Below are 20,909 nucleotides of genomic sequence, written 5' to 3' on the forward strand. Positions count from 1 at the left end.
TGTGGTAACACTGTGCCTTTTCTAATGGAAAAATACAAGATCTGATTCAATATCGACAAAGTTTTGTTTGACTGTTGAAAAAATGAAAAATACCCAAAGAGTTGAATTTAAATAATGATTAGACATTTAATCTTTTTTTTTTCTCCTTGTTGTCTTCTTTACGCTAAAACATACATTTACATTGTGAAATGTATCTAAACGTCGCAGGCCTCGGTTGTACGGTTGTGAAACAACCCCTTCGTTGCAGAATCAGACTATTCTGCGAATTAAAAAAAAAGACCAAATAGATAAATAAATAAAAGGGGACTGATACTGTCTATGTATGTGAGAGGTTGCTGAATGCTTAATATTGGGGAAGTAACGTGGTATTGTAACGGATATAAGAAAAATCAACCTAGACCATCAGGCCCAGGAAATGTGAATTTACGCAATTCATACAAACAACACCAGTTTTGAAAGAAGAACCCTAATATTAATACAGCTAAACTTTGTGTATTAAACAGCATTATCGAATGCAGTTACTTCATAAAATTGTTTTAGTGAGCCATATATATCTGCAACGCAAACGCCAAAGACGACGCTATTAGCTTAAACATGGCGTTCTACACATGGGCCACTCAGCTGTTTCCATTGATCACCTGTGAGGCTGCGTCGTCAAGCGTTCGTGTCGCAGATCTATTAAGGGCCGACTCACACTTCGCCAGATATCGGCCATATTTAGGAGGCATAGACGTAGACACAGACTTATGTGTATCTTTGATAAAATAGGCACCTGTTATACAGGGATTTATTTGTTCCCCTGTTTGTGTGTCTTCTGATCTTGACTAATATTGCAACTTTAACGTTTTAATCGTTATCATTATTATGCAGGCAAATGACGTGTAGTCACTAGCTTCGTGACTTCATTGTGAAAGTCATAATATCGTGAACTCTTATATATGTGTGTGTAAATATATATATGTATACCCCACATACGTCGTGTGTGTTGCATAAAAGTATGTACATACCGATTATGTTTGTTTGTGTTCAGAATAATGTTTTATGCACGTTTGCTTGCATCAAAGAAAGATGTGGCAGCACTGCCTTTTCTAATGAAAAAAAAAATCTGATCCAGCAGATACTGACAAAATGTATCTGTTTAACATTTAGACCAAAGATAACTAAATAGTTCAATTAAAAAAATGACAGAATTAGAAATGTTATTGTTTTTCATTGCTGAAACCTGTTATTATGGGATGCAACAGGTCTCTGTGCAAGAACCTCTAGCAAAGAACTGTATTCCACTCCTATCCTGTACTATTGTCGTTTATTCTATATCTCGTAATATTTCTTCTTTCTTTCATACTCTTTTGGTCTTCCGTTTTTTGCCTTTGCTTTACTTCCCATTTCTTTTTTTTTCTTTTCTTTTTTGGTGTCAGTGCTTCTTTTTTTCTCATAAATAACTCGGAAACGTATGCTTTTGTTTTGATTAAAGGTATTTAGAAAATGCTGGGATAGTTGATGATACTGTCCTTGTTCTTGTTGTTGCAGCTGCTGGTAGGGTTTTTTAATGTTGCACAGTCAGATATCCTTCTGTAATGTGGACTTCGTGTGACATAATGTTCATCCATGTTTCATTTAATTTAATGTCATATCTAACCGTCTCGGATGCATTCTGCGACGTTTTAAGTAATTCTGTTTATATGTACGTTTAAATGCATGCATATATATATATATATATATATATATAATTATATACATATACATATAACAAATTATTTACAGTGCATGTTCGTCTTTATACTGAATGTTGTGTTTCACAAGCAGAGATGACAGCACTTCAACAGCAAGCAACAGGTAGACATAGAAACATCATTTTGTGTGTTTTAATGACATTTATAGCAAGCAGAATAAATCAGAAAATAAGGAAATATTTTCATTTACAATTGTTTTCATTTAGAGTTGTTGTACTTGCACGCATGTATGCGACTTGAATTATTATCATTATGTTAAAAAAGCACCTCTATATGAAAGTAAAATCAAGTAACGACATAAAATAAAGGTAATATTACACAATATCGAAACTTTTATTTGATAATCGTTTTGTACCCTTTGCGCTTATAATGACAATATTATTTTTTTTCGATTTTTTTTTTCGATTCCTCGAATGCAAATACCATCGCAATTTTTTCATTCGTTTATTCGTCAGGATTTCAAAGAAATACAATATTTTTTTGTAAGAAAAAAGTGCACTGGGGTTTTCATATTCTTAAGATAAAAATGTAGACACTAAGATAAACTTCTTTTCTTTACGCTGCTCTAAGTAACAATCAAAGATATACAAATACATTAATGAAAGACAAAACAACGGCTAAACTAGCAGAAATGAAGCGTTTTCAAACTTCTAAAGAATGTCTTTGTATTGGTAAGTTGCATAGGCAAGATCAAAGGAAAGCGTATTGATCCATCCTCATACATGATGTATTTTTTTTTTCATAATACGGTAATCTGTCGACGTAAAAAAAGACAAAAACAAAACAAAACACAAAAAGCATTCGGAATCATTATGTTGTAATGTTCAGTTTCTAGTCAATAATCATAGCTGCTTTTCAATTGAGAAGCAAAATGGACAATCTTCACGCATGACTTGGTATTAAACTTGCTCTGACCATGAATGTGACGCGTCAGATCGCATTATTTTTCTTATAGAAAGACATGTCGGTAGTGAATCGCCCTATTTGGCAATCTCGGGAGGCTTAGATACAGTGGTCCCATCGGATTCTGCCTGAGATGGGTTGATGGCTGAATGAGGCGCCAACGGTACATTATTTCCGCTGCCGATAGGAGGGATGGACGCCGCAGGCCCCATGACGGTGGTGTAGCTAGGAGGCGGTGGGTAGAAATTCACTGTTGCTGGCTGCGTCGGATAGACCGATGAAGCATGTACTGTTGTAGGTCCGGCGGCGGACGGATAATTTCCACCGCTTACTGTGAAGGCCGCCACCGTAGTTCTATTCTGCGCACCGCTGCTCTTCTTTTTCGCCGACGCACACGCAGCAATTACAATGCAGCTGAACGTAATGAAGGCTCCCAATGAAATAACAACTATGATAGCTATCACCCATGTTTCGAGGCCACGGGAGGCTGAAAAAGAGCACACAAACATGTAACACAGCCATGTCGTCAAAAACTTACCAAAGACAATCATCTCCAGACAAAAACCAAGAGAATTGCATAACTCAGAGCACTATCCCCTTATGTAGGCCCTACTGATTATACTATTATGTATACAGAGTATACTAATATGTGCTTATATTGATATTTACTTACATCATAAGTGTCACGATCTTAAATGAATCAGCCACTAATATCTATAAACGCGAAATCTGCTAGGGCCAAAATATTTTCATCTCAATTCGACATAATGCCAGTCCACCGAAAATCACTGCATCGTATGTGTTAATGTTGTTGTGTTTGTACGCTTTTTTCTGCATTTTGTGTTTGATTTGGTTTCAAATTGCAATGCCTGTGCAGGTACATACTTCATATTTAATGCACATTTCCTCTATCAAATGTCATAATTTCAGTCCTAATTTTACGTTAAATCTTTATTTTTTTTTTCTAGTGGGAGATCAGTTGCAGACTCTAAGGTCACAAATGCACTTTGTTGCTGGTGTGCCATGTCCCTTCTTCACCCCCCTCTCTTCATTGTTTTTTTTCTTCTTCTTTGACTTCTCGACTTTGTGATTTTCACCCTCTATTTATTTTTCATCGTTGTTATTGATGTGGTCGACATTTTACCAAAATGAGCTATCTGTAAGTGCACACTATAGCTACTAGATAGCTACAATGAAGATGAAAGGAGAGTATATTGGCAATGTTTTTAGTGTCTAATTAGACAGTAACAGACAATTCTTTGAAAAAAATCTAGGAGAAACATGTATATTACTTGCAGTTAAAAAGTGTTACTTATTTGAGCATCAGGTTTAAGTCGAATTTGTTTTCAATTGAGGGACTTTGAATGACTTTGCAACTATTTTAACAAAGAGGTGAACGACAAAATTATACCAATTATAAACGGGCATTTTTTTTCTTTCACTAGCAAAGAAAGATACGAACTGTTGAAAAAAAAAGATTGTGTGGCGTTTGAGCCCTTATGGGGTTAAACAACGACGGAGCCTTTACCTACATACCCCCACCCACACACACACATTCCCTTTGTAACATAATTGTATGCGATTATTCCGATGTTTTGAACCCACAGAGGTTTTAAAACCAAACTTACTTCTATAACTGCATCTCACTCCAACGTCTTCAGTATGCTGGCAGTTGTTGGAGCCCCACCCCCGGTGAGTGCAATCGGCCAGCCTGCTTTCGGATCCCAGGCATGAGACATCGTCGAGGTGAATCGTACCGGTGCCGCTGCCGAAGGAAACATAGGAGTCATCAACACCGGGAAAGCCGAGTTGGCTGCAGACTACCTTGGCCTCATCGTATCCCCACTGGTCACCGCACACGGTCCCCCACTCGTCGTCGTGGTAGATCTCAACGCGGCCTTCTTCGTCGGAGAGGCCATCGACTAGTCGGAGGTTTCCTTCGTTATCTGTGAACCACAGATACAGTGAAAATTGTAAGCTTGTAATCTAGAAATGAGGTTAGAGGTCAAGTTCACCTTCATATACATGAGGGTTGAGTAAATGCTTCAATATCAGTAGAAGACATCAGAATTTGAGGAAAATCAGACAATTCGTTCAAAAGTTATGTTTTTTGAAGTTTCTACTCAGTCATGGCTGGATGAGAAGACTACTATAGCTTCTGAACAGATTGCCCGATTTCCCCCAAACTTTCACTGAAGTGTTCTACTAATATTGTTGGTTTCACTCAATCCACATGTATATGAAGGTGAACTTGTCCTTTAATATTTTGAGTCTCCAGTCGTAACTGGTAAATCTTGATCGTCACTCTAGGAGAAACATGTATATTACTTGGAGTTAAAAAGTGTTACTTATTTGAGCATCAGGTTTAAGTCGAATTTGTTTTCAATTGAGGGACTTTGAATGACTTTGCAACTATTTTAACAAAGAGGTAAACGACAAAATTATACCAATTATAAACGGGCATTTTTTTTTCTTTCACTAGCAAAGAAAGATACGAACTGTTGAAAAAAAAAAGATTGTGTGGCGTTTGAGCCCTTATGGGGTTAAACAACGACGGAGCCTTTACCTACATACCCCCACCCACACACACACATTCCCTTTATAACATAATTGTATGCGATTATTTCGATGTTTTGAACCCACAGAGGTTTTAAAACCAAACTTACTTCTATAACTGCATCTCACTCCAACGTCTTCAGTATGCTGGCAGTTGTTGGAGCCCCACCCCCGGTGAGTGCAATCGGCCAGCCTGCTTTCGGATCCCAGGCATGAGACATCGTCGAGGTGAATCGTACCGGTGCCGCTGCCGAAGGAAACATAGGAGTCATCAACACCGGGGAAGCCGAGTTGGCTGCAGACTACCTTGGCCTCATCGTATCCCCACTGGTCATCGCACACGGTCCCCCACTCGTCGTCGTGGTAGATCTCAACGCGGCCTTCTTCGTCGGAGAGGCCATCGACTAGTCGGAGGTTTCCTTCGTTATCTGTGAACCACGGATACAATGAAAATTGTAAGCTTGTAATCTAGAAATGAGGTTAGAGGTCAAGTTCACCTTCATATACATGAGGGTTGAGTAAATGCTTCAATATCAGTAGAAGACATCAGAATTTGAGGAAAATCAGACAATTCGTTCAAAAGTTACACACACATTCCCTTTATAACATAATTGTATGCGATTATTCCGATGTTTTGAACCCACAGAGGTTTTAAAACCAAACTTACTTCTATAACTGCATCTCACTCCAACGTCTTCAGTATGCTGGCAGTTGTTGGAGCCCCACCCCCGGTGAGTGCAATCGGCCAGCCTGCTTTCGGATCCCAGGCATGAGACATCGTCGAGGTGAATCGTACCGGTGCCGCTGCCGAAGGAAACATAGGAGTCATCAACACCGGGGAAGCCGAGTTGGCTGCAGACTACCTTGGCCTCATCGTATCCCCACTGGTCATCGCACACGGTCCCCCACTCGTCGTCGTGGTAGATCTCAACGCGGCCTTCTTCGTCGGAGAGGCCATCGACTAGTCGGAGGTTTCCTTCGTTATCTGTGAACCACGGATACAATGAAAATTGTAAGCTTGTAATCTAGAAATGAGGTTAGAGGTCAAGTTCACCTTCATATACATGAGGGTTGAGTAAATGCTTCAATATCAGTAGAAGACATCAGAATTTGAGGAAAATCAGACAATTCGTTCAAAAGTTATGATTTTTTGAAGTTTCTACTCAGTCATGGCTGGATGAGAAGACTACTATAGCTTCTGAACAGATTGCCCGATTTCCCCCAAACTTTCACTGAAGTGTTCTACTAATATTGTTGGCTTCACTCAATCCACATGTATATGAAGGTGAACTTGTCCTTTAATATTTTGAGTCTCCAGTCGTTACTGGTAAATCTTGATCGTCACTTTCAATCCAATTTTGTTTCTTCTTTGTCCAGATCAATACCTTATTGGAAGACTTTTCGCTTTACTCGTCATGCAGATTTTACTTTTGTGATGGATTCTGGATCTAAAACTGCATTATTACACCACTCATTTCTGAAAGTTTATTACCCATATAAAAGATACCCACCAGCCATGAGCTAGATGTAGTGAAAAATCCTGTCTGGCCACCTGTTTACGCTTTGGATAGAGTTGATAAAATTTATGAAAAAATGTTGAATGCACTATTCAAAGTAATACATGCAAAACACATTTGGATAATATCATGTTCCGTACGTTCATGAAGATAGGGCACTGAAACTCCTCCAAAACAAAACAAACAAAAGAAAACAAAACAAAATAAACCTGAATTAATCTATGTTAAGCTTGTTCACTCCATCTCTGTTTGTTTGTTTTTTTCACTTTCAACACTATTACTTCATAAGTGTTCACAGCATATACCGTAAACAAGCTCCCAAGAAGCCGTTCTACCAGTGAATCAATTTTAGTAATATCTGAGTGCTCTATTCATACTAATGTGCAAATCTAAAAAATATCTTTTCTTTCGATAAAATATTTTGAGTATTAAACTGATAAAGTAAATTCACATTTAGCATTAAAATTCTTCATGATAATTCATTTCTCTTTAATTTTCTGTGGCGCAAAGAATGCCTTTAATCGCATTATTTAATTTTCAATTTCAATTTTATTTTCGTATTTCTCGATGAAAACTACATGATACATAACGAAACAATTACAATACAGAATGTCCAGCTTGGATATATACATAAAGAAATAGGAATACAAACATAATACTTAGCGGTCGATGTGCCATTTTCAATCAAAGTAAAGGATACAAAGAGAAATACGAGTGTAGGTCCCAACAAATGTCTAGTGTGAGGAACAGGATGAGGAGCACGGGAACAAGTAAAGACCAAAAGTAAGGATAATCAAAAGAGAATAACTACTAATATTCGGGGGGACAGAAGATTCTTCTCACATATATTTATGTGTGTGAGAAAATGAGAACAAGTAACCACATACTGCACACTCAATAGTTGCTCTCATAGCAATTTTGACATGAGAATGATAATGTGAATACGACATAATTTTAGGGCTTAAACATTCCGGCTTCCATAGACGTGATAGACACGGGGAAAGATTCGAAAAATGTTTCGATATCGAGCAGGAAAAATTAAGATATGTGTTCCATGAAACGCTTTTGTAAGCAATTAAGTATTGCGGGTTTTTTTATTGTTGTTTTTGTTTTTTACATCCTAATGTATAGAGAATTTAGGGTTGAAATTCAGTATGCGAAATGGCGTAATTTTCCTACAGATTATTGTCGCGAAAACTTTGAGAGTGGAAATTCCGTGTGTGCCACAATAGTTTGACACACCAACGCAGTCATGCTTTGAAGAAACAGTCTCTTTTTCATATCTATGTAACTTTTATAGATGTCAGTTAGACTGGACATGTAGTGAGCAAAGTTGTAAAGAAAATATCAAACTTATTTGCTTTGATGGAAATTGTATGACAAATCTGTCATTGTTTTCTTTCAAAATGACAAGTACATCTGTTGCAGATCCATGACCCATGGACAAAAAAAAAAGGACAGAAATTTAGAATTTACATGCAAATCCAGTAGGGAACACCGTTTCATATTCGGTCACCACATAAAATGCAAGCAAATGTGACAGGAACGGATTCGCGAGGAACGGATTCAGGAGAAACGCTCTCATTTTGCCTTGGCATTTGGCGATCTATCAATCAGTTTGGGCAGGTTTGTCCGTTTGAGCAGAATTATGCTAAGTTGGCACGCCGTCGACTGAGTCGGGTGTGCGAAAGCGGCACATAACGAGTTGCTGATTATTTTGGCAATGCACAACATAATGCATTGTTAATGTTACAATCTTTTTATCATGAGAACATACTTACCAGTGACACTGCATCTCACACCAACGTCTTCAGTGTGATCGCAGTTATTGGAGCCCCAAGATCGGTGACTGCACTCGACGAGCCTATTTTCAGAACCAAGGCATTCGACGTCATCGAGGTGGATGGAACCGACGCCGCTGCCAAAATAAACTTCGTGGTCATCGACGCCAGCGAACCCCAGTTGACGACAAACCACTTGGGCGTCGGTAAAGTCCCACTGGTCGTTGCACACCGTCCCCCATTCATCATTATAGGAGATCTCCACGCGCCCCTCCAGTGAGGAGGACCCGTCGACTAGCCGGACATTCCCCTCATCTTCTGCTTGAGAAAATTGCAATGAAAGTCAGGTATATAGATCAAGGAGAAACTAAACGAACTGAGTTGAGGGGCCCAACGGTTATTGGAAAGTATTAGGATCACCTGTAATTACATTTTCTACGCTCCGCATCCAGAGTCTGATATGAACACGTCTCAAACAACTACCAGACGCTCATCAAAAGATATATTCCAAAACTTGGGCGCATAAATCATTATATGAAAGCTGACGTGTACTTGTGAAACCGGTTTTATCCCTACTTCTTGATTCTCTGCTAAAATCATGTTTTTTCTTTCTATTTCTTTATCCCCAGTAAATATGTTGTTATTTTATATTAATCATTTTCATATGTGACCCTGCACCTCAAAACAAACAAAAAGTCGCCACACATGAATTTTTATAGTTAAGACCATATTCTGAAAGAGCAGACTTTAAGCTTTAAAATGATGTATAACTCATATCAAATGGACTCTCCTAACCTATCTAAATATTGGAAAGAAAGCACAAACTCAGGAAAAGTGTGAACTGAGAAAAGAGGCTCTGAAGTACAGTGTCTATTCAAGCGCTTAATCTTTACCAACCCGTGCTGGCTGTGCCATGAGTGGGACAAAAAAAAAAAAAAAACAGGAAGTAAACCACCACAGTAACAACAATGAAGGGATTATCAGATTAAACTAAAATTAAGCACGCCTCATTAACACATTCTGTCCATAATTAATGCCAACTTTCAAAGCAGTAGCACTATTCTTTCAAAAGCTATTAGAGTTGAAAGTGAAGAGTGTGGCCAAGGTTTTTCAGAAATGAAAAAAGGATTCTAAAGACACACCTAATCACACTATTCTACCAAAAATGTTAGAGAAAAACTGCTAAAAAACACACTTTCCTGCCCGTTTTATGATACCAAAGTTTAGCATAATTTAAAAGAAGGCCCGCTCTTTCAGAAAATATGAAAAAGTCAGGTTCGGCTAGGTTGACCCATTTCACTTATTTTCAGTCCTCACGCAAAATCAGTGTGTGCGACTTTATGTTCGTTTTGAGGTGCACTGTCACATATGTACTACAAAGGAAGAGCAAGTCAACGTTCACTATTTGTTATGGTTGAAATTTCTCAAGGTCAACATGTGGGGGCGTAATTCATTGCAATATAAAGAAATATATGAAACCTATTACGTATTGCTTGGAATGGATGCATAATTTTCATATTTGTATCACATTTCATATTCCCAAAATACTGAAATTTTAAGTTTACAGATTGATATTATGATAAACAAATGATATTCCAGGCAAAGCTTGTGTGAAGATAACACAAAATAAAAAGGTAATCTTTGAAAAATGCTGTATTTTCGATTACTTCTATTATATCTATTGTTTGCCTATGTTACATAGAAAATAAAGGAAATAATAAGAAGACCATTTCAGGGTAATTCTCAACCATAATTACTTCACATTTCTTTCCTTTAGCAAACTATAGCCAAGAAAACCCCATTTCATCCATAATTATATTGTTAACTGAAATTGAAACAGAAAATCATACAAAATCTGACTAACATGGTTGTCAGTTTACGGTTGCCATAGCAAACAGGAATATCGGACATACCTAAATTATATATCAAAATGTTTGTAATAAGATTTTAGGAAAAACCACCAAATTTGGTTGAAATCGGGTAAAGGGTTTAGGAGCGGCAAATGAAGATATGGTAGGGGGCACAATGTGCCCCCCCCCCTTGGGCTTTATAGGGTTAAACTACACACCTCAACACTACAAAGTTAACCTGGATAAAACGGATAGGACCCCTAAGATTTTCCCTCATTCTCTCCTTAATAGCATTAATTCATTACTGCACGTTTTAATACAAATTTACATGTCATGACTTTTCATTTTATATTTTTTTTATCTTTAACCCTAGCTTACCAACGAAAAAGTACGCTTTTAATTCCATTGATGGATAATGCAGTGTACGTGTATATTCCTTCTTTAGAAAGGAATTTATCTGCATTCTTGAATAAATTTCCTTTAAGAACAAGAACAATCAATTGCTTTCTTCTGCTCTTTTCCAAGGTTGTTTGGAATAACCATTTCTCTGTAAATATATACTCTAAAAAGCTAATATCAGAATATCGTCGGCTTTGCTCTCTGTATTAACATAGATTTTGAAGGGAATTTTGTGTCCATACATTGCTGGAAACAACATTTGCCTGTAATTTGAAGTCAAATATGTGTTAAAAGTACGGTAAATGGTACAATTATGCAGAATGACATGCTTATTGAGCTTTTTGAAAATATGGGCATTAGTTCTTAAGTATTGACAGCTGAATCCTGATTGGATATTACTGGTTGCCATGGCAACAGGGAAAAAACTTTTTTGAACAATAATCAATAGAAATGTTTGTTTTTAATTCACCTAGCTACAAAAAAAAAAACTGAACAAAAAATACCAAAGTTTGCAGCAGTTGGAGGCATTTTTTGGATTATCAATCACCTGTATACATCTGGTTAGTATGGTAACCATGCACAATAATAACTTACAATGTATCCCATTGTTTTGCTGACATCTCTAGCAACATATATATATATGGTTGTACGGTGTTTTGAGGAATTATTCATGAAATAACTGCAAAAAACTGTGATTATGTTGTAATTTTCAGTGCCAGCCGTAACCGACCCCAGTCTAGTTTCTAGTCGTTTTTATTTCGGTTTCATCTCTCCGAGTTGCAGCTTGCGCATGTGTAGAAGCCCAATTTTTTGTGCTAAGCCGAGCGAAGGCGCATACCAAGTGATTGCGACGCCCGAACGGTTTGGGGTCACAATCACTGGGTATGCAACCTCACTCGGCTTGCTGCAACTCGGAAAAAATATACACGAAATAAAAACGGCTAGAAACTAAACTACACAGACCTCAGCTAGTGAGTTTGCTGGCAAAAACCCTTGTTTGCCGAGGAAAAAGTCTGCGTGCGCTAAGACTACTACACGCACCACAGGCACTGGCGCCTGTAGCAGTGCTAGTGGTGCGTGTAGTAGTCTTGGCGTGCGCAGACTTTTTTTCGAACAATAAGGTCTTGTCGCAACTAAAATGGCCTGTAAAATTGTATTGATACCACAATTTCGACTCACATACTACCTGGGGGTGTTCCTGGAGGTCCCATCTACCACTCTGTGTGGTCAAACTTTTTCTGCGGGGTGGGTTGAACGAACTCCTTAATTAAGGCCCGTACAGGAATTAGCGCCTTGACTACAAGCCCAGACGTCTGGAAATCAATGCTTTCTTCTCTGTTATCTGTTGACTACTTGCTGAATTTGAATAACCAATTCTTTCGCGAATTGTAAATAATTTACGCTATAGGATCTAAATTCATATCTTATCAATACAGATTTGATAAAACTGAAATCTGGAGAAACAGAAAGGACTTGTGGAAGGGCGACAAAAAAATCTACGATAGCAATACCAAAACAATCAAAATAATCATGCATTTACCTGTGAGACTGCACCTTACTCCAATGTCTTGACTATGACCGCAGTAACTGTAGGAGCCCCAACCACTGTGGGCACAATCAGCCAGACTGCTTTCGGAGCCCAGGCATGCCACTTCGTCAAGGTGGATGGCACCGCTGCCACTCCCATGGTAAGCGTTGGAGTCGATGACGCCGGCGTAGCCCAACTGACGACAGACGACCTGGGCGTCTGGCAACCCCCACTGGTCACCGCATATAGTGCCCCACTCGTTGTTGTAGTAGAACTCCACTCGGCCCTCCTGTTCATATTCACCACCGACCAGTCGGATGCTTCCCTCGTCCCCTGCTCATAAGAAATTAACGAAAGTCGGGTACGTTTAATGAGATGAGTTGTCATTTACCTTCATAAGCCTTCTTTTGAATTGAAAGAAGATCTAAAGCAGTATGTAAAATATTTAAGCACAAGGGGGAAAATGGTAATCACTTCATATCGTATGTGGGCAGTATAATTCAGAGACGATTTCTACAGAATGTAAAAAGAAAGAAAGATGAACACCCTTGCGCTTTCGGATATCATTACGAAAATAATAATAATAATATTTTATCAAATAATGTAAAAATGATGCCCTATGAAAACCTGTAATTATGTACATGTACACATAGCATTGCTTCTGCAAATATTGCAAATACGTTATAATCTATTGAAACAACTGGCCTCGACTTTCCGGCACACCCTTGCCATTTGTTTTGTTTGTTTGTTTGTTTGTTTTTTGTTATGTTTTTTTCTGGTATTGTTGTTGTTTGTTTTTTTTTTTTTTGGTGCAAAAACTGTCCTTTACCTTTTGACTGTTTTGACTATGTTGACGATGTAGGTTTTTTTAATGAATTTTCATTTCATTTCATTTCATCTTATTAAAAAATCATTTCAAATTTGGGCAGCATTATATAAACGATCCTATCATGAATATCGTAAGACCCTACTTACCATACAGTCCGCCCTCACACCTGACTTCAGCAGTAATGTAGCGATTACAATACAGGGGATCAATCTTGTAACAGTCTGTGAGTTTGCTTTCCAGCCCGTTGCAGCTGACCGTGCCGAAAAGTATCGGGCTACTAACATCCGTCGTAGAACCAATGCGGCTAGTTCCACCCTCGAACCCAAGTTGACGGCAAACAACCCGCGCGTCCGTGTTGCTCCAGAACGAATCTGAGCACACGGTCCCCCACTGACCTCCGTAAAAGACCTCGACGCGACCTTCTCTTGGGTTCGAACCTCCGGTCAACCGTACATCTCCCTCGAAAGCTAGGAGAACATGGGTTGACGAACAGAACTGAAGCGATTAATTGTTTCTTGACACATTTAGCATTTCACAGTTTATAACAAAATCAAGAAGAGGAAAATACTATCATGTTTCAGTGGTGGATCCAGAATTACATATATATATATATATATATATGTATATTATATATATATATATATATATATATATATATGAAGAGTTTGTTTGCAAAAACCGATAAGTCCGTTTTTGAAGATTTTGAAGTACGGTCTCTGTCATAAAGTACAAAATGATACCTTGTAAATGACATATTGGTCATTATAAAAGGTATATATTTTTTGAAGTTACGGTCGAAAGAAGTAAACATTTTCTTATTATTCACTTTTTTTTCTTGACCTTTAATCGCGAATATCTCCATTTGACTAATATGGACTTATCGGTTTTTTTTTTGCAAACAAACTCTAATACCAATATATCGCCATTTGTAGCATTATTCTTTTCATTTTCCTTTTGAAGTCAGAGAAAGCAAATTACGCAGTAACTTGATATTTTGTTCTCTAATTTGTCATTTGTCAAATGAGACAATCACATCCTTATTTTTTAACATTGGATTAAGAGATCTTGGTCTTTTAGTTTTAATCTGTGAGTGTTCTAGCCTTATTTTCCGAGACGATCTTTCCACAATGAGCCAAACATGTGGGCTATAATATTTTCCCTCTCTATCTAAAATAATTTTGTTGTACTTCTTGATGACCGACAGAAAAGTAAGACTGTGAAGACTGACTTCACATAGACGTAATGATGACGTTGAGGGAAAATAAAGCAAATCTGCACGTCGATTGCTTTAGAGTTTCTGCGTTAGAGTGTCGTTAGTGTTGTTTTATTGTATAAACAAAATCGGTTTGTGCATAAAGGAATACGCATAATAATGAGGCAGTGGTCGCGAAATGGGTTAGGCGGCATTTTGAACGAGTCATCTCAAGTACGTTCATCATCAGATAGAGCAAAATAAAACCATTTGAAATACTAGGGCCTACTTCACTTGTATGTCAAGGAAAACCCTTGCGATTATGACTAAAAACATTCCATTATTCCATTATTCCATTATTACAGCTGTACTGCCCAGTTTTCAGCGGGTTTAACTTTTGCTTACATATCAGAGTTGGAGTTAATTCTGTTCTTCTTCTTTTTGTTTTTCTATGAAGCTCTTTATATATTAGGCCTATCATATTACATTTGTCAAATTTTGAAATGTGAGATTTTCTCAGATTTAAGACGTTAACACACGCACGTAAATTAACGCACATTTTTTTTTCTCTCATGAGATGCTTTTGGGGAAAGTCCAAGGGATTTCTTATTTATTTTTATAGAAATGAATGCTCACTTTGATTTCCACATTTCACGCCGGCGTCCTCCGAATGGAGACAGTTGTGTGTAGACCAAGCTGCAGACAGACAGTCACTCAGTTGAAGCTCGTTGCCTGCGCAGTTCACATTATCTAACCATATGATCTGTGCGTCCCTCCCCTGCCCAAAGTAAGCAGATCCTCGTGCTTGCCAAGCCTCTTGATAGCCGAGCTGCCGGCACACCACGGCTGCATCGTCGATACCCCAGATGTCGTCACACACCGTGCCCCATTCACCGTTGTGATAAATTTCTACACGCCCTTCGCTGGCCACTGGACCGTTCACGAGTCGCACTTCACCTTCTGCAAATAAGACAGTCCAGAATTACAAACAAAAGAGAAAAATACTAAACCAACACAATGATAGATATTGCCACGGATAGAGTAAATCCAGGCAATAAAACACACAGTCATACGCACAATATGCATTTACGTCATTCACAAAACAGCTTCTAAAATAAAAAAGCGTCGTTCGCTAGTGGTTCACGCAGTAGCTATAGGTTCGTTTTCTTTATCTAGGTCATAGGTATTCACAAAAGACGACAAAACGAAATGAAAGAAAAAATCTATCCAAATTATCAGACAGACAAGAGCCGGAGGCTCTCTTTTATCGGTTCTATACTACCACCTGGAATATACAATCCCATGAACTATAACTATATTCATAACTATAACTATATTCAACGATTGGAAATAAACTATGATTGATTGATTGATTGTATGATTGATTGATTGATTGATTGATTGATTGATTGATTGATTGATTGATTGATTGATTGATTGATTGATTGATTGATTGATTGATGTATACATCTGGCAGGCGCATTGTTTCAAATCGAAACACTGTGTATGTCGGAATGTGACTGATAAAGGTCACCACATAGATACTGGTTTTTAATAAGGAATTCCTGAACAGATATCACGTGTAAATGTATGATAATAGACGGACGGACGGACGAACTGTTCTATATCTCATTTACACAAATAAAGAAAATTCAATCAAAAGAGAAAAAATCTGAATGAATGCTCTGATGACGGTATTTATTGCCACATTTACTGCAACATATATCTTCACTTTCACCCCCTTGCTGCACTGCGAAGATTTAACCACAGCCTACACCATCACTACTAAGAACATACTCTGCGTTATTTCTATTAAACACGAAGAAAGCTGGAAATATTAGAAAGGACATAAAGTTAACGGTACTTGTGTCAGAAGCACTATTGGAATTGGTCAAAGCAGGAGTGCTAGGCCTTAAGATGAGCAGAAAGAGAAATACAGGCTGCATTACCCTGTGGTACAATGTAGTTATGTAGCACTATACTGCCCTACTTAGGCAAAAGGAAGGAAGTGACATACCGTCCGAATTTGAGTTATTGATGTTTTCATAATAACATAATGAGCTCTTCTTCTAGGCCAAATGTCATGCAGAAACAGTCATCCTGCTAAGAGATATGTTAGATAAGACATCATGATAGTCCATTGACGTCAGTGTAAATGACACACATTTTGCTCTTTTGTATACGAAGAATGTCACTTTTGTCACTTGCTTCCTTTTGCCAAAGTAGGGCAGTATAGTTGCAATAGCTCTGTGGCTGCTAGCTGTTCTTTGTCGCTGATGCAATATATTGGGTGTGAATTTTTATAGTGTCAATAGTGTAGTGTATAGGTTTTCTTTGCAACCAATTCGGCACAAAGCTATGCGACCAAAGGGCTACAACTCCAAAAAGCGGTAGATTAACCCACTAATAATGAAAATAAATAAAAGATGAGGACAATGGTTGTTCAGACTAGCAGATCTTTTAGGTGCAATGTAACATGACATTCTACTGCAGATGCCAAGATTTCAAATAAAAATGCGATCCTCAACAACTCAAATAATGAAATATAAATGAACAAAAATAGAATAAAGGCCGGAATGGTAAACTGCTATACTCATCTATAGTTAGGGTATATCTTATATTAAAGCAAAGTGCGACATGCTTGGGAAATAACTGAACTTCACACACACACACACACACACACACACACACACACACACACACAAAACAACAACAAAGCAACAGTGGGTTGTGAACAGAAAGAATGAAATACCCTTTCTTAACTTATTCTACATTCAAATCATAATCGTATACATCTTTAGAATGATATTCAGACACTTAGGATATGCATAAAACGTCGACAGTAGCAAATAAAAATCTCACCATAATCTGCTGTTGTGAATCCAAAAGCGCCTACCACCAGTATCAAGATGGCGAATTTGTCCATACTGGCGCAAGGCCGCATACGGCAACGGCGGTATCTGCCAACCAGTTGCAGAGTATGGTATCGGAAGGTAGATAAAAGAGCAATGCAGGTTTTGGTATAGTAATGTAATATTATACTATTGTGATTTATACAGCGAGATTTATTAGTATTGCTCGGAAATGCAAGATTAAAGGCGCTGGTTTTCAGAGCAAAATGGCAAATGCGTGATGTCGTTTAATCGAAAGTCGTCAGTGTGTGTCGCCAGTCACTTTGCAAACATACTTTGAACCCTACACAGCATTAGAAACCTAAATGACCAGAGCACACCCTCAGTGGATGTAGCGCACGTACAACGCAAAATGACGCCGATAATTATGCCTCCCACCCAACGCATACATAAGTCATGCAAACAAATTTGTATGACCTCTAGGGTCACTTTTTAAGTAGATTCTCAAAAGAAATAAAAAGTCTGGCGGCTATGGAGTTCATTTGTCATAAATGTATATATACTTTATAATCAATCGTCGTAAAGTCAACCTACTTAACCATTCATCTCTTGTCATGATTTCGACATCGTTTTTAATCATTCTTCCTTCTGTAATGTGACCTTGCTAGCATTCGTGTTATAGGATCTATTATAACATGTAGCACTGCTGATGTTTCTTCAGCCATCTCCTGCTGTCATTCATTCATTTTCTGCAAGGACAGCTGCTGTTTTACTTATTTTTTTTTGTAAAAGACTGCCCTGTCTTTACACTAGACGAAATAAAAATCATCATATTTTGTGAAGTAATCCTTATTCCACGAGTATCACGTTGGATCCTCTTGTATTACTTTGATTTGATTTGATTTGATTTATTGGTTTCTGTATCATCACTGTACATCATTGTACATACACAAACATAAATATAATAATATATATATATATATATATATATATATATATATATATATATATATATAAGTATTTTCTTGTTCATTGCCTGTGTACAATGTACAGCAAAAGAATGAATAATACAGAGGGGCTACAGCATAAGCGTAACTTGATTTGCGTGCAGCCCCCGTAGCATAACATAATGATATACATCGGAAGGAGATTAGGAGGGAGGGATGACTTGCATAGAGATAGGATAGTTGAAAGGAGAGGTTTGTCTGCTTTCGCTAAAGGTTTATATAAAGTAAAGTCACCTGTATCACTGATTAGCAAGACATGACAAAATATTTTCTCACCGAGGTATGCAGGTGTACAGTTGATACAGGTCATGGTCGGTTACATAATCATTATTACATAATAGATTAATTGCGTCGATGTCTCTACGAAAGAATTTCGTGTATAATACATTAACAATGACGATGGAATTACTGATATTCAGATAACAATTGTTTTTTACAGCCTTCCTAAAAAAAATACATGGACTTTAAACTTCGAATTTCAGAGGGAAGAGAATTCCAAACATCGGGTCCAGTGTGTCTGACAGATTTCAGAGCCATCACTGTTTTGGGATTATACAAGTGAAGCTTATCAGATTGTCTCGTTGGATAAGAATGTATTTCCTTGTTTAATTGAAATAGTGAGTAAAAGAAGATGGCAACTGACCATTATGTAAGTGAAACATAAAAAGTGAGTTTTGCAAAAAAAAAAATTATGTCATTTACCCTAAGTGTTCTTAATTCTGCGAATAAAGGATCTGAATGGTCTCGATAACCTGAGTTGGTGCATATACGTATGGCTTTCTTTTGCAAAAGTGATATACTATCAATGTGGCTTTTTGAAGTTCCCCATACAATGTTGCAAAAAGAAATGTGCGATAATATCAACGAATTATATAACATAAATGAAATATTCTGAGGGACATACTTTAACTTCTGAAGTATACCAACACTACGAGATATTTTATCAGAGATATATTGTATATGAGCGTTCCATTTCATATTTTCTATTATGTTCCGAGGAATTCCGAGGAATTACTTCACTGTAATGTTATTCGTTATCGGTTACCAGTAGGTCAAGCTCTGAGATTATTCTTGACAATCCTGAAAAACATCTCGTTTATTATGAAATGCGGAATATTCACGATAGCTTATAACCCTTCACTATTATACATCTAATCAACCAGTGCCAACATCTTGATTGAAAAGTTCGGTACACCTCTGGTTATAGAAAGTGCATACAATTGCAATCTTTCAATGATGAAGTTCAGATTATTTGGACAATTATGTGGACAAATTGCACATCTAAACTTATGATAAACATGTCATAAATGCGGTACGCAAGGGAAATTTCATACTCACATTACCTCTCACAGAAAGCGAAGGAATTTAAAAGGGAAACAAAATAATATTTTTTTTTCAAAAAGCATTCTTCAGGAGAATCGCGCACGTAACCACACCAAACAACCTAGTATTCTATCCAAAAATCGCATTTACAAAGACTTTAAGGACCTGCTATTCGAAGCTACTTGATATATGCATTATGAATGGTTTGTTTGCAAAAACCGATAAGTCCATATTTGCCAAATGGAGATAATTAATGGTCAAGAAAATAAAGAGAATGATAAGAAATTTTTTTTGCTTCTTTTCACCATAACTTCAAAAATGTACCTTTATAATGTAGTGACCAATATATCATTTAAAAGGTATTATTTTGTACTTCATCACAGAGACCGTACTTCAAAATCTTCCAAAATGGACTTATCGGTTTTGCAAACAAACTCTTCGTATATATATTGTAGTTGCATTCCTCTGTTGTAACATTATATATATATATATATATATATATATATATATATATATATATGAAGACCTGAATAAAGAACGACCCAAGTCCAATTTTTGGCCAAATTCAGTTTGACATGGGAAATTGTAGCTTATGCATGGACTCATCTTGTGTATAAATGATAAATCCTAATTACCCCCGGAAGTGCCTGAATTAAATCTTATATCAATGTAAGAATGAAGGACTTGGGTCATTCTTACATTCATATTATAGTGCCCTCTCTCATCCTTCTCTCATCTCTATAGCAAAATATCATGTATACGAATCAAAGAACGACCCAAGTCCACCACACAAAATGGCCTCTCCACAATTAATGTAAATGTTAATTGTCATAATAATACATGTTCTAGTTTGTATATACAATATTGCCTTCCCATCACAGTTAAATAGCATATTATTGGACAAATAAAAAAGATATGAAGCTTTTTTTTAGTTTACTCGAAATGGTCTTCCATGGACTTGGGTCGGTCTTATATTCATATACTCATATATATATATATATATATATATATATATATATATTATATATATATATATATATAATTATATATATATATGGTAATTATATATATATATATTATATATATATATATATATATATATATAATATATATTTTTGCTCAATATTATGCAGAATCTTAAGCATTAATGCATGCATAATACATGCCAGTAGTTCAAATGCACACGCTTTTGCTAGCAAGAATACTCTTATACTTTAGCATAATATACCCATAACAGAGCGAAGAAATATAGATGCCAAGCATTCTTTTCCCTACTGTACCTCTGTCTTTGTTTGCGTTTTATCCATCTATTTTCAGCCATGACGGTACAACCCTGGCATTGTACCAAATGTTTGCCTCCAGTGTTTGTCGCGACTGATTGAACGATAGAATAGGCCATTTTATTTCATTTCCTTTTTTGGGTTTGGGGGGTCTGACAA

At 37.1% G+C, this 20,909-nt stretch overlaps 1 protein-coding gene across 1 annotated transcript; it reads right to left on the reverse strand.

Annotated features, from left to right (window-relative positions):
* Positions 1-1,856: 1,856 nt before the first annotated feature.
* Positions 1,857-17,514, reverse strand: LOC139738381 (scavenger receptor cysteine-rich domain superfamily protein-like). The gene is made up of 9 exons (XM_071649015.1): positions 17,151-17,514; positions 14,925-15,248; positions 13,243-13,563; positions 12,280-12,600; positions 8,491-8,808; positions 5,860-6,177; positions 5,303-5,620; positions 4,265-4,582; positions 1,857-3,123 (listed from the first exon to the last, which is right to left on the reverse strand). The coding sequence occupies exons 1-9, from the start codon at positions 17,230-17,232 to the stop codon at positions 2,714-2,716; spliced, it is 2,730 nt and encodes a 909-aa protein (XP_071505116.1). The 5' UTR covers positions 17,233-17,514; the 3' UTR covers positions 1,857-2,713.
* Positions 17,515-20,909: the final 3,395 nt, after the last annotated feature.

The sequence above is a fragment of the Diadema antillarum genome, unplaced genomic scaffold, assembly GCF_040938485.1.
Source record: "Diadema antillarum isolate AM-2024a unplaced genomic scaffold, OU_Dant_1.0 seq00000740_RagTag, whole genome shotgun sequence".
NCBI classification, from domain to species: Eukaryota; Metazoa; Echinodermata; class Echinoidea; order Diadematoida; family Diadematidae; genus Diadema; species Diadema antillarum.